Here is a 13769-nt window from a genome sequence, read left to right as displayed (position 1 = left end):
TTTTTTTTTTTTTTTTTTTTTTTTGTATTTTTAGTAGAAACAGGGTTTCACCATATTAGCCAGGATGGTCTGGATCTCCTGACCTTGGCCTCCCAAAGTTCTGGGATTACAGGCGTGAGCCACCGTGCCTTGGCCCATTTCTTTTTTCTTTTTTTTGAGACCAAATCTGACTCTGTTGCCCAGGCTGGAGTGTAGTGGTGCGATCTCGGCTCACTGCAACCTCCACCTCTCGGATTCACACCATTCTCCTGCCTCAGCCTCTGGAGTAGCTGGGACTACAGGCATCCACCACCATGCCTGGCTAATGTTTTGTATTTTTAGTAGAAACAGGGTTTCACCGTGTTCACCAGGATAGTCTCGATTTTCTGACCTTGTGATCCTCCTGCCTTGGCCTCCCAAAGTGCTGGGATTACAGGCGTGAGCCACCGTGCCTGGCCCATTTCTTTTTTCTTTTCTTTTTTTTTTTTTTTTTGAGACAAAGTCTGACTCTGTTGCCCAGGCTGGAGTGTAGTGGTGCGATCTCGGCTCACTGCAACCTCCGCCTCTCGGGTTCACACCATTCTCCTGCCTCAGCCTCTGGAGTAGCTGGGACTACGGGCGTCCACCACCACGCCTGGCTAATGTTTTGTATTTTTAGTAGAAACAGGGTTTCACCGTGTTCACCAGGATAGTCTCGATTTTCTGACCTTGTGATCCTCCTGCCTTGGCCTCCCAAAGTGCTGGGATTACAGGCGTGAGCCACCGTGCCTGGCCCATTTCTTTTTTCTTTTCTTTTCTTTTTTTTTTTTGAGACAAAGTCTGACTCTGTTGCCCAGGCTGGAGTGTAGTGGTGCGATCTCGGCTCACTGCAACCTCCCCCTCTCGGGTTCACACCATTCTCCTGCCTCAGCCTCTGGAGTAGCTGGGACTACGGGCGTCCACCACCATGCCTGGCTAATGTTTTGTATTTTTAGTAGAAACAGGGTTTCACCGTGTTCACCAGGATAGTCTCGATTTTCTGACCTTGTGATCCTCCCGCCTCGGCCTCCCAAAGTGCTGGGATTACAGGCGTGAGCCACCGCGCCCGGCATGCAGAGTCTCAGCTGTATTACTCAGGCTGATCTGAGTCTCCTGGTCTTTAGTGTTGTGACAGCTTTGGCCTCCTAAAACTGTAGAATTACAGGTATAAGCCACAGTGCCTGGCCACCATGTAGCATTTTTTTGTAGAACTGTGCTAGTGGTGATGAACTCCCTCACCTTTTATTTTGGAAATTTTTAATTTTCATCTTATTCTTAAAGGGAAATAAATTTAAATCAAATATTCTTGGTTACAATTTTTTTCTTTTATTACATCAAAATTTGGGAAGTTCTCACCCTTTATCTTCAAGTAACCACTGTATTATTTTTTTCCCATATTCTTCTAAGATTCCCTTAATGAATATATTGATCTACTTGATGGTATCTAATTAAATTTTACATTCCATGTTTTAATTTTGTTTTGCAATTTTATATTTTTGTGTTATATATTCTAGCATGTGCCACCACACATCCGTTATTTGTGTTTTGATTTTGTAGTATATATCATAATTGTGCATGACAATATGTAACTTTGTACAATTTAAGACAATGTGGAGAAAAATCAAATATGAATCAGCCATATGTTTTTTTCCAGTGGAATTATTTCTATGTTTGTTTGCCTGTGTAAATGTTATCCTTATTTTTTGTTGTTGTTGTTGTTGTGTTTTTTTTTTTTCTGAGACAGAGTTTTGCTCTTGTTGACCAGGCTGGAGTGCGGTGTCCTGATCTCGGCTCACCGCAACCTCTGCCTTCCAGGTTCAAGTGATTTTCCTGCCTCAGCCTCCCGAGTAGCTGGGATTACAGGTGCCCACCACCACGCCTGACTAATTTTTGTATTTTTAGTAGAGATAGTTTACCACGTTGGCCAGACTGGTCTCAAACTCTTGACCTCTTGATCCTCCCTTTTCAACCTCCCAAAGTGATTACAGGTGTGAGCCACCGCACCTGGCTACCCTTGTTGTTGTTGTTTTAATTACTTGTATATTTGTCGTTTAGGTTTGTTGTGAATGGTTTTCTAATCCTGTGTAGATGAGTACTCATAAAATTCTTGTAATTTCAACATCCTATTTATGAATCTATATGATTTTTGTTGGGAGAAACACTTTTGGATTTGAATATAATTTATAACTATCATAACTGTATCACTTTTGGGTGTTATTGTTTACTTGTCAAAAAAATAACAAAATTTACCACAAAATATTTTTAAATACTCAGTTTAGTCATATTAATTATCTTGACATTGCCATGCAACACATTGCTAAAATGTTTTTGTGTTGCAAAGTTAAATCTTAATACCTATTGATTACCAATTGTTTCTTTTTTTTTTTTCTTTTTTGAGGTGGAGTCTTGCTCTGTCACCCAGGCTGAAGTGCAGTGGCGCCATCTCAGCTCGCTGCAACCTCCACCTCCCAGGTTCAAGTGATTCTCGTGCCTCAGCCTCCTGAGTAGCTCAGATTACAGGTGCCCACCATCATGCCTGGCTAATTTTTTATTAGAGATGGGGTTTCACCATGTTGGTCAGGCTCGTTTTAAACTCCTGACTTTAGGTGATCCACCTGCTTGGGTCTCTCAAAGTGCTCGGATTACAGGTGTGAGCCATCATGCCTGGCCCCAATTTTTTCTGTTTTATGGCACTTTGTGAACACCACTCTGTTCTTTGTTTCTAAGAGTGTAACTCCTTCATGTATCTCATACAATCTGTCTTTTTGTGGCTGGCTAATTTCATTTTGCATAATGCCATCAACATTTATCTTTACAGTTGGTACAGTATTTCTTGCTTTTTGAAGACTGAGTAATATTTCAGAATTTTTATATTTCAAATTATGTCTACTGAATGATTTGGTGAAAGAAATTTGCATTGCTTTTACCTATTGGCTTGCAGTAACAATGCTGCAATAATTATGAGTATGTAAATGACTCCTTATATGACCGTGTATGTGAACGTTTATATATGTGCTGCATTCTATTTTATTAGTCTACTTTTTCACCTTTATACTCATACCAAATTGTTTTAATTCTGTAGCTTTGTAGTGTGTTTTAATCAAGAACTTTAATGTCTGCAGCATTGTTTCTTTTATTTTTTGAAGATTTTTGGGTACTTTATTGTCTCTTGCGATTCTGTATACTTTTGGGGTTGCTGTTCCTGTTTCTTCAAAAATGCAATGAGAAATTTGAAAAACATTGCATTAAGTCTGTGGATTGCATTGAGCAGGATGGACCTTTTCACAATATTAACTATTTCCACCTTTGTATAAAAGCACACTCAAGGGTGTGTTGTTTAATTTCTATGTATTTGTAAATTTTTCAGTTTTTCTCTCTTATTGTTGGATACTCATACTCCGTTTTACTCATAGAGAGTAGTTCATAGAAGTTTACTTTTAAAAATTTTGGTAAGACTTCCTTTTTGGCTTAAGATGTGGTTTATCAAGGAAAATGTATGAGCTATTGAGAAGGGTGTGTATTCTGATGTTGTTGAGGAGTGTTCTCCATAACTCTGGAATAATTGTTTTATACCGCCTTTAAGTAGTCTGTTTGCTTATTAACATTCTTTCTTATTTTACTTTTATTGCAGAAAGTGTGGTATTAAAATATCTTGCTATAATTATATTGCTTTCTGTGTGTTTCTTCCATTCTGTCAATATTTGCTTTATATATTTGGAACCCTAATGTGAGACACACACACACACACACACACACACACACATTCTTCATAGGTTCCCAGTGAATAAATCTATTATTTTTTGATGTCCTTCTTTGTTTCTTTGGAGTTTTAATTTCAAGTACATTTTATAATATATTATAATTTTTCACTTAAGATGTAGCTTGTGTAAGATTATTTTGACTGTTTCTGCTCTCATTTGATTAATATTTTCATGGAATGTCTACTTTCTTCCTGCCTCTTCTAGTCTTTTTTTATCATTGGATTTCAACTGACTCGTGTAGAAAGGCAAGATGAATCTCGGTTTTTAAAATATTTTAATAAAACTATTTATTGAAAGTATGTCTCAATTTAAAAGTTAATTTTATATATATTTAAATAATTTTCTGAAATAGAAAGATTGTTACTTTATTAAGTATTTTATTTGATCCTTCCATCTTTGTCTTTTATTCTCTTTCCATCTTTGTGTCTTTTTGATATTTGTATTGATAGGCTTTCACTTGTTTTGTGTATTTATACAAATATTTTTGTGGTACCTTGGGGTGTTACACATAATCTCTAAAAGATACAACAACATATTTTAATCTGGTAAATAAACTTAAGTTGTATACAAAAATTTGTTCTTATTACACCTTCCCTCAAATTTGTCATTGATGTTGTTAATGGTATCTTTTTATATTGTATATTCATTAATGAATATTTATGATGATTTCTATGCTTTTATCCTTCAAATTTCAGAGAATAATTAAAAATGTTTTCTGCACCACTAGGGTAATGCTAAGAATTTCTACTTTTGTGTATTTGCATATTTTTTCCCAGAAAATCATATATTTTTATATTATTGTTTTTTTTAAAAAAATCATGTTATTTTCAGTAGAATGAACTGTTTTCAGCACCTTTTATCTGTAGGGCATATGCACTTCCAATATACTTTTTTAGAATTTGGTTACTTTGGAAGGTGTTTACTTTTTTTATTTGGCGTGACAGATTCACTGATGGTATTATTCTCAATTAATTGAAGCTTTTTTTTTTCACAATTTTTTTCATGACTACATCACACAGTTCCCTTATGGCCTGAAAAATTTTTGTTAATAGTTCACTGATTATCTCATAAGAGTATGTTTGTAAATGGCACATCACTTCTTTTTCTTTTTCTTTTTTTTTTTTTTTTTTTTTTTTTGGAGACAGAGTCTCACTGTATCCCTCAGCCAGGCTGGAGTGTAGTGGTGCGACATGAGCTCACTGCAATCTCCACTTGCCGGGTTCAAGTGGTTCTCCAGCCTCAGCTTCCTGAGTAGCTGGGATTACAGGCATGCACCACTACGCCTGGCTAATTTTTGTAGTTTTAGTAGAGATGGGGTTTCACCATGTTGGTCAGGTTGGTCTCAAACTCCTGACCTCAGATGATCAGCCCATCTCAGGCTCCCAAAGTGCCTGGATTACCGGTGTGAGCCACCGTGCCTGACCTGGCACATCAGTTTTATCTTGCAGCTTCAAAGATAATCTTTTTGTCTGTGACTTTTGAAATTGTGCTTATGTATGTGTTTGTAATAAATATCTTTTTCTTATTCTAGTTTGTTTGTTGAGCTTTTTTATTTTTGCATCTTTTTTTTTTTTTTACTTTCAGGATCTGTCAGTTTTTTGGTGTATATTTTATCTCCACAATTTCTGTTTTTTGATATCTTAAATATTTTTTATTCTCATCCTAATTTTTCTAATTTTCCATAGTTGTCTCTGTTCCTATTTTAATCAGTATTCAGTTTATTACCAAATATTAAAATTAATGTATACATCTTTTTTATGGTTTCAGAAAATTTTATGATTTTTTGGTGGGATTGTATTGCCCTATTTTGTATATATTATAATCTTTGATTGAGATTTGGACTTTAAAAAAAGCTTCTTGTCAAAATCTTCATAATGTAGCTTTGTCCTGGCATATTCTGAAAATAATTTTCTTGGCTGTTGATTATGGGAGTTCCTTAAACATGTTCTTAGGATATGTGTTGTCTGAAATTTTGTGTTTATTCTTTAGTTAAGAGAGTTTACTCATGTTACTTTGTAGAGTCAGTCATCATTTGCTACACCTGTTCCATATCTGTGGTACTGCAGTCTGTCTGCTGCTGTAACATTTTTCTTTGGTCTCAGCAGACTCAAACTCTCATTCCAAAATATACCACCATTTCTTTCAGTGCTTTATGTCATGAGAGACAGAAACCAGTGTCAAGAAAAACCACTAAAAGCCAGAAATGACAATGAATGTGCCAGTATTTTACCTTTCTTTTAAAACAGAAACCAAGAGTTGGCAATTTAGTTGTAAAGGCACTATGTTATAGTGGGAACCAGGAAAAGATGTGTTGAGTAAATTTAACAAACTTTTCTTTTTCTTCCACGTGTTTCTTTTGCATTGTGCTCACCTGGGACACTGCACACACTTGACTCATTTATAACTTTTCCACAGATGTATTTTGGTCTGTATATTTTTGTTACATTTATGTCTATGAAAGAATTAGGGCCTGTGGTATTTTGCAGTGCCATCTTGTTTATGTAGTTTGTATAATTTTATAGGTAAGATTTTAAAACTATATTCATCTGAGTCTAGTAAATGGAGTAATTTATTTATGTATTTATTTTTTCAGGTATATGTCCTCATTTTGCTCAAGACCTTTGGCCAGAGCAGGGCATGGATGATTCTTTTCAAAAAGTAATACTGAGAAGACATGAAAAATATGGACCTGAGAATTTACAGTTAAGAAAAGGCTATAAAAGTGTGGATGAGTGTAAGGTGAACAAAGAAGGTTATAATGCATATAACCAGTGTTTCACAACTGCTCAGAGCAAAGTATTTCAAAGTGATAAATATTTGAAAGTCTTATTTAAATTTTTAAATTCAAACAGACATAAGATAAGACATACTGAAAAGAAATCTTCCAAAGGTAAAAAATGTGTCAAACCATTTTACATGCTTTCACATAAAACCCAACACAAAAGCATTTATCAGAGAGAGATGTCCTACAAATGTAAAGAATGTGGAAAAACCTTTAATTGGTCCTCAGCCCTTAATAATCATAGGAAAATTTATACTGAAGAGAAATCCTACAAATGTGCAGAGTATGGCAAAGCTTCTAAGCAACTGTCAACCCTTACTACACATGAAATAATTCATGCTGGAGAGAAGCTCTACAAATGCGAAGAATGTGGTGAAGCTTTTAATCGACCCTCAAATCTTACTACACATAAGATAATTCATACTGGAGAGAAACTTTACAAGTGTGAAGAATGTGGCAAAGCATTTTTCTGGTCCTCAACCCTTACTGAACATAAGAGAATTCATACTAGAAAGAAACCCTACAAGTGTGAAGAATGTGGCAAAGCATTTATATGGTCCTCAACCCTAACTAGACATAAGAGGATGCACACTGGAGAGAAACCTTACAAATGTGAAGAATGTGGCAAAGCTTTTAGCCAATCCTCAACCCTTACTACACATAAGATAATTCACACAGGAGAGAAACGCTACAAATGTTTAGAATGTGGCAAAGCTTTTAAGCAACTCTCAACTCTTACTACACATAAAATAATTCATGTTGGAGAGAAACTCTACAAATGTGAAGAATGTGGCAAAGGTTTTAATCGATCTTCAAATCTTACTACACATAAGATAATTCATACTGGAGAGAAACCTTACAAGTGTGAAGAATGTGGCAAAGCTTTTATCTGGTCCTCAACCCTTACTAAACATAAGAGAATTCATACTAGAGAGAAACCCTACAAATGTGAAGAATGTGGCAAGACATTTATATGGTCCTCAACCCTAACTAGACATAAGAGGATGCACACTGGAGAGAAACCCTACAGATGTGAAGAATGTGGCAAAGCTTTTAGCCAATCCTCAACCCTTACTACGCATAAGATAATTCATACTGGAGAGAAACCCTACAAATGTGAAGAATGTGGCAAAGCCTTTAACTGGTCCTCAACTCTTACTAAACATAAGATAATTCATACTGAAGAGAAACCCTACCAATGTGAGAAATGTGGCAAAGCCTTTAAGCAGTCTTCAATCCTTACTAACCATAAGAGAATTCATACTGGAGAGAAACCCTACAAATGTGAAGAATGTGGCAAATCTTTTAGCCGGTCTTCAACTTTTACTAAACATAAGGTAATTCATACTGGAGTAAAACCCTACAAATGTGAAGAATGTGGCAAAGCCTTTTTCTGGTCCTCAACCCTAACTAAACATAAGAGAATTCATACTGGAGAGCAACCCTCCAAATGGGGAAAATGTGGCAAAGCCGTTAACCAGCCCTCACACCTCACCACAGATAGGATAACTCATATTGGAGAGAAATATTACAAGTATGAATAATGTGCCAAAGCCTATAAAAGTCCTCAATTCTTAATAGATATAAGATTATTCATACTGGAGAGAAACTACAAACCTGAGAGAGGTGCTGATGCTTTTGACAATACCTCAAACTTTAAAGAAAATCATTCTGCTGAAAAATCCTAGAAATGTGAAGAATGTGACAAAGCCTTTAAATGATTGTCACACTTGATTGTAGGTAAGATAATAAATACTGGAGAAAACCACCAGTGTGAACAATGTGGCCAAGCTTCGAACCAATGCTCACACCTTATTGCACAGGAAAGCATTTATACTTGAGAACAAATGTACAAATATAGGCAAAGTAAAAAAGCCATTAATGCCTGCCCACATCTTACTCAAAATCATAGAGTTAATACTAAATAAAAGCATTAAAATATACTCTCAGAAGATCAGAAAATATGTCTTTATAGAAGAGTATTTATTTTGAAAAAGCACTACAAATATGAAGAGGATTGTAATATCTTTACTTGCATCACAGATCTTATTGTACACATTTTGTACTAGAGAAAAACCCTCAGGCAGTTGTTAAAATTTTGTTGAACATCAGGGAGTTTATATTGAAGAAAACCCTGCAAGTGTAATGAATTTGGAAAAACATTTTTTCAAAAACTACAAATTACAAACCACCGAGGTGTTCATCTAAAATATTTTTGTAGATGCATTAAATATGAAAGATATTCAATCCAAAATTAAGTCTATGAGTATATCAGGGAACAATTCACAGTAGAAATATCTAGGGTGCTCAAACATTAGACATTACACTAAATGAGTGCTGAGTGTAGAAAATAATACAAACTAAAATTTGTGTAAACATTTTTGTATATAATTTTACATTCAAAGTACTTTTTTAAAAAAATACAGATTTTTAAAAAAGTGAATAATGTGCTAAACTCTTTAAATTACTTCATGCTGTTTCATCATTCCTAGTGTATTCACATGTGAAAGCATGTGACTAATTGTTGCTGCATAAAATATATGAGATTCTTTTTTATTAGGCATTATTTATGATCTTTTCTATGAAAAGATAAGGACATTAAAATGTAAGATGCATGATGAAAATTTAAGTAGAGAGGCTCTTTGTGGTTAAGTTATAATGAGTGATGCATGAGGTAGGTGTTCATTATTATGAATGAAAAATATTCTTAATTTTAGTTAAGTTATATGTTATTAATTGTACTTCTATGGAATAATATGCAGTATATTTTTAAATTATAAATTATGTGTGAACTTCGCTTTTCAATTCAACATTTTTAACATTAGTTAAATACTATTGTGAATTCAATGAAGTGTTCTTATGCCACTAACATTAACCTATTCCACCTTACTCAAGGGTGTAGGTAAAAGATGATAACAGTACACTATTTTGTAAGATAATGGACTGACATCTCTAGCAATCTTTTTTGCCAGTGACTTTAAATTGCCAATAAGTTAAAGAATATTCTTCCTATGGGTTAAATTTTTATTCTTATTTTCAGATTTAAATTTATTTTTCTTAATTTTTGTGGATACATAATATGTGTATATATGTATGCCATATATGGTATATTTTGATGCAGGCATACTGTATATAATAATCACATTAGAGGAAATGAGATATCCATTACCTCTAGCATTTATTCTTTTTATTACAAGCAATTCAATTCTACTGTTTTAGTTATTTTTAAATTTACAATTGTTATTGACTACAGGGTCATTTTTATGGTCATAATAAAAAATTATATACAAACGTAAAATCCATACATTCCTGAGTTCTGAATAAATATTTTTAAAATTTTTAATATATTTTTCTTTGAGCATGTGGCCTCTGCCTGCAAGCACATATGGACTCTTAGAATTGATTTACATAAAATTAAATATATATACATCTGTTAAAGATAAACCTTAGGTGTAAATAAATTATGGATTAAGTATATTTGTGTGAGTACAGGTTTGAAAGTTTTCAGCAGCAAAAAGCAACATTGGAACAAAATAAATTATTTTAATGAAGTGTCTAATTTACTAGAAAACAAAAATTTTCAAAAATGCTGAAACCAAATTTATGCTATTTGCTTTGTGTTGAATTTATTACTGTACAGTCTTTGGGCTTATGATTCAGAATCTCCCCATGCGAATTCTATGTTTTAACTTGACTGGTACTCATGCTAGACCCACAACTTTGTTTTTTTTGTTACTTGTTTGCTTGTTTGTTTGTTTATCTATTTATTTTTGAGACAGAATCTTGCTCTGTCACCAAGGCTGAAGTTCAATGGTGCGATCTTGGCTCACTGTAATCTCTGCCTTTTACGTTCAAGCAATTCTCCTGCCTCAGCCTCCCACGTAGCTGGGATTACAGGTGCCCGCCACCATGCCCAGCTAATTTTTGTATTTTTAGTAGAGATGAGGTTTCACCATGTTGGTCAGGCTGGTCTTCAACTCCTGACTTTAGGTGATCCACCCACCTTGGCCTCTGAAAGTCCTGGGATTACAGGCGTGAGCCACTATGCCTGACCTATGTAATAGTTTTAGAAGTATTATGTGAGCTGGTCTGTAATTATAAGACTATATATATTTTTTAATTTTGCTGTTCCTTAAGTTATTGAGGTACCTGTGGTATTTGGTTAGATGAATAAGTTCTTAAGTGGTGACCTGTGAGATCCTGGTGCAACCATCATCTGAGCAGGAAACACTCCACCATATAAGTTGTCTTTTATCTCCCCCCCCACCACCCTTTCCCTAAAGTCCCCAAAGTTCATTGTATAATTCTTATGCTTTTGTGTCCTCATAGCTTATCTTCCACATATCAGTGAGAACATATGATGTTTGGTTTTCCATTCCTGAGTTACTTCACTTAGAATTACAGTCTCTAGTTTCATCCAGGTCATTGCAAATGCTGTTAATTCATTCCTTTTTGTGGTTGAGTAGTAGTCCGGTGTGTGTGTGTGTGTGTGTGTGTGTGTGTGTGTGTGTGTCCACTCATTGATTGCTGGGCTTTTCAGTTGGTTCTGTGATTTTTTTAGTTTCGGATTGTGCTGCTAGAAACATGCATGTGCAAGTATCTTCTTCAAATAATGACTAGTTTTTCTCTGGATAGATACCCAGTAGTGGGCTTGCTGGATCAAATAGTAGTTCTACTTTTAGTTCTTTAAGGAATATCATCCACACTGTTTTTCATAGCAACTGTACTAGTGTACATTCCCAACAGCAGTGTAGAAGTTGTTTGAAATGTTTGTTCCTTAGTGCCATAAAGAAATAGCACTTGAACATAAATTTAATTTGTTTAATAAGGCCATTTTTACTTCCAGCAGAAAGTGCACACTCACCAGCAGTTTTGCCATGAGAGTACAATGAACAAAGGAGACAGGGTCATTTATAACCTGACGCTTCTACCCTACTGCTGTGTCTGGTTTCCGTTGGCTGGAATGGGACCTCACATTCTGTATTTGTCCTGATTAGCTAGCAACTTAGAAGTTTTTAAAAGAGGCAAAGGTAAAGGAGAACAAAGAAAGGAGTGAGTAACTTGTGGAATGCTAAGAAAGGTAAAACCACTTTTAAATAAGGAGGAGGAACAGGCTATGACCTAATGCTTGCGTGGACCACTATAAGCATGCCAGGGCAAATATTTAGGAGTACAAGTCTTTGAATAAATTTTGCTTCTAAGAAAAGTTACCATTTATTCCTAATTAGATGGGGGGAAAAAACTTTGAAGAGGAACCTCTACGTTACTTTTTACAAAGTGTTCCCTAATCACCACATCCATGTCAACATCTACAGTCTTTTGATCTTTTGATTATGACCATTCTTGCAGGAATAAGGTGGTTTTGCGTTGTGGTTTTGATTTTCATTTCCCTGATCATTAGTGATGTTGAGCATTTTTTCATATGTTTGTTGTCCATTTGTATATCTTCTTTTGAGAATTGTCTTTAGCACAGTATTTGATTTTTTTTTTTCTCACTGATTTGAGTTCCTTGTAGATTCTGGATATTAGTCCTTTGTCAGATGTACAGATTGTGAAGATTTTCTCCCACTCTGTGAGTTGTCTGTTTATTGTTCCTTTTGCCATGCAAAAGCTCTTTATTTAATTAAGTCCCAGCTATTTATCTTTGTTTATACTGCATTTGCTTTTGGGTTTTTGGTCATGAAATTTTTGCCTAGCCAATGTCTAGAAGGTTTTTTCCATTGTTATCTTCCAGAATTTTTATAGTTTCAGGTCTTAGGTTTAAGTCCTTAATCCATCTTGAGTTGATTTTTTTATATATATATAAGGTGAGAGATGAGGATCCGGTTTTATTCTCCTACTGTGACTAGCCAATTATCCCAACACCATTTGTTGAAATGGGTGTCTTTTCCCCACTTTATGTATTTTTACTTTTTTGAAGATTGCTTGGCTGTAATTATTTCACTTTATTGCTGGGTTCTCTGTTCCATTGTTGTGTGTGTCTATACCAATACCATGCTGTTTTGGAGACTATGATTTTGTAGTATAGTTTGAAATCAGGTAGTGTGGTGGCTCCAGATTTGTTTTTTGCTTCGTTTTTCTTTGGCTTTGTGGGCCCTTTTTTGGTTCCATATGAATTTTAGAATTATTTTTTCTAACTCTGTGAAGAATGGTGGTAGTATTTTGATGAGAGTTGTGCTGAATTTGTAGATTGCTTTTGGCAGTATGGACATTTTCACAATATTGATTCTACCCATCCTTGAGCATGGAATGTGTTTCTATTTGTTCGTGTCATCTATGATTTCTTTCAGTAGTGTTTTGTAGTTTTCCTTTTAGAGGTCTTTTGACTCCTTCATTAGGTATATTTCTAAGTTTTTCTTTTTCTTTTTTTCAGCTATTGTAAAAGGGGAGTTCTTGATTTAATTCTCCATTTGGTTTCTGTTGGTGAATAAAAGAGCTACTGATTTGTGTACATTAATCTTGTATCCAGAAACTTTGCTGAATTCTTTTATCAGTTGTAGGAGCCTTCTGGAGGAGTCCTTAGGCTTTTCGAGGTAAATTATCATATCATCAGCAACCAGGGACAGTTTGACTTCCTGTTTACTGACTTGGATGCCCTTTATTTCTTTTTCTGGTCTGATAACTCTGGAGGACGTCCGGGACTATGTTGGGGAGGACATCCAGGACTATGCTGGTGAGAGTGGGCATCCTAGTCTTGTTTCCATTCTCAGAGAGAATGCTTTCAACTTTTCCTCATTCAGTATTATGTTGGCTGTGGGTTTGTTTTAGATTGTTTTTATTACCTTAAGCTGTTCCTTGTATGCCAACTTTGCTAAGAGGTTTTGTTTGTTTGTTTTGACAGAGTTTTGCTCTTGTTGCCCAGGCTGGAGTGCAATGGCATGATCTCGGCTCACCACACCTCCGCCTCCTGGGTTCAAACGATTCTCCTGTCTTAGCCTCCCAAGTAGCTAAGATTACAGGCACATGTCACCATGCCTGGCTAATTTTTGTACTTTTAGTAGAGACGAGGTTTCATCATATTGGTCAGGCTGGTCTTGAACTCCTGACGTCAGGTGATCTGCCTGCCTCTGCCTCCCAAAGTGCTGGGATTACAGGCGTGAGCCACCGTGTGCCAGACCAAGCTGAGGGTTTTACTTACAAAGGGATGCTGGATTTTGTTGAATGCTTTTTCTGCATCTATTGAGATGATCATGCTATTTTTGTTTTCAGTTCCATTTTTGTGGTGTATC

At 35.4% G+C, this 13769-nt stretch overlaps 1 protein-coding gene across 2 annotated transcripts in view; it reads left to right on the top strand.

The window, feature by feature from the left end:
- The window catches only part of LOC104660954 (zinc finger protein 254), a 99717-nt gene extending 91237 nt beyond the window's left edge, over window positions 1-8480 (top strand). For both annotated transcript variants that reach the window (XM_030913523.1, XM_030913522.1), the window contains one exon: window positions 6352-8480. In XM_030913523.1, coding sequence (XP_030769383.1) covers window positions 6396-8084 — 1689 coding nt within the window. In that variant the 5' untranslated portion in view covers window positions 6352-6395 and the 3' untranslated portion in view covers window positions 8085-8480. The remainder of the gene's footprint in view (window positions 1-6351) is intronic.
- The last annotated feature ends 5289 nt before the right edge of the window (window positions 8481-13769 follow it).

The sequence above is a fragment of the Rhinopithecus roxellana genome, chromosome 12, assembly GCF_007565055.1.
Source record: "Rhinopithecus roxellana isolate Shanxi Qingling chromosome 12, ASM756505v1, whole genome shotgun sequence".
In the NCBI taxonomy this organism is placed as follows: Eukaryota; Metazoa; Chordata; class Mammalia; order Primates; family Cercopithecidae; genus Rhinopithecus; species Rhinopithecus roxellana.
The sequence above is the reverse complement of the archived record's forward strand: the minus strand, read 5'-3'. Positions and strand labels throughout refer to the sequence as shown.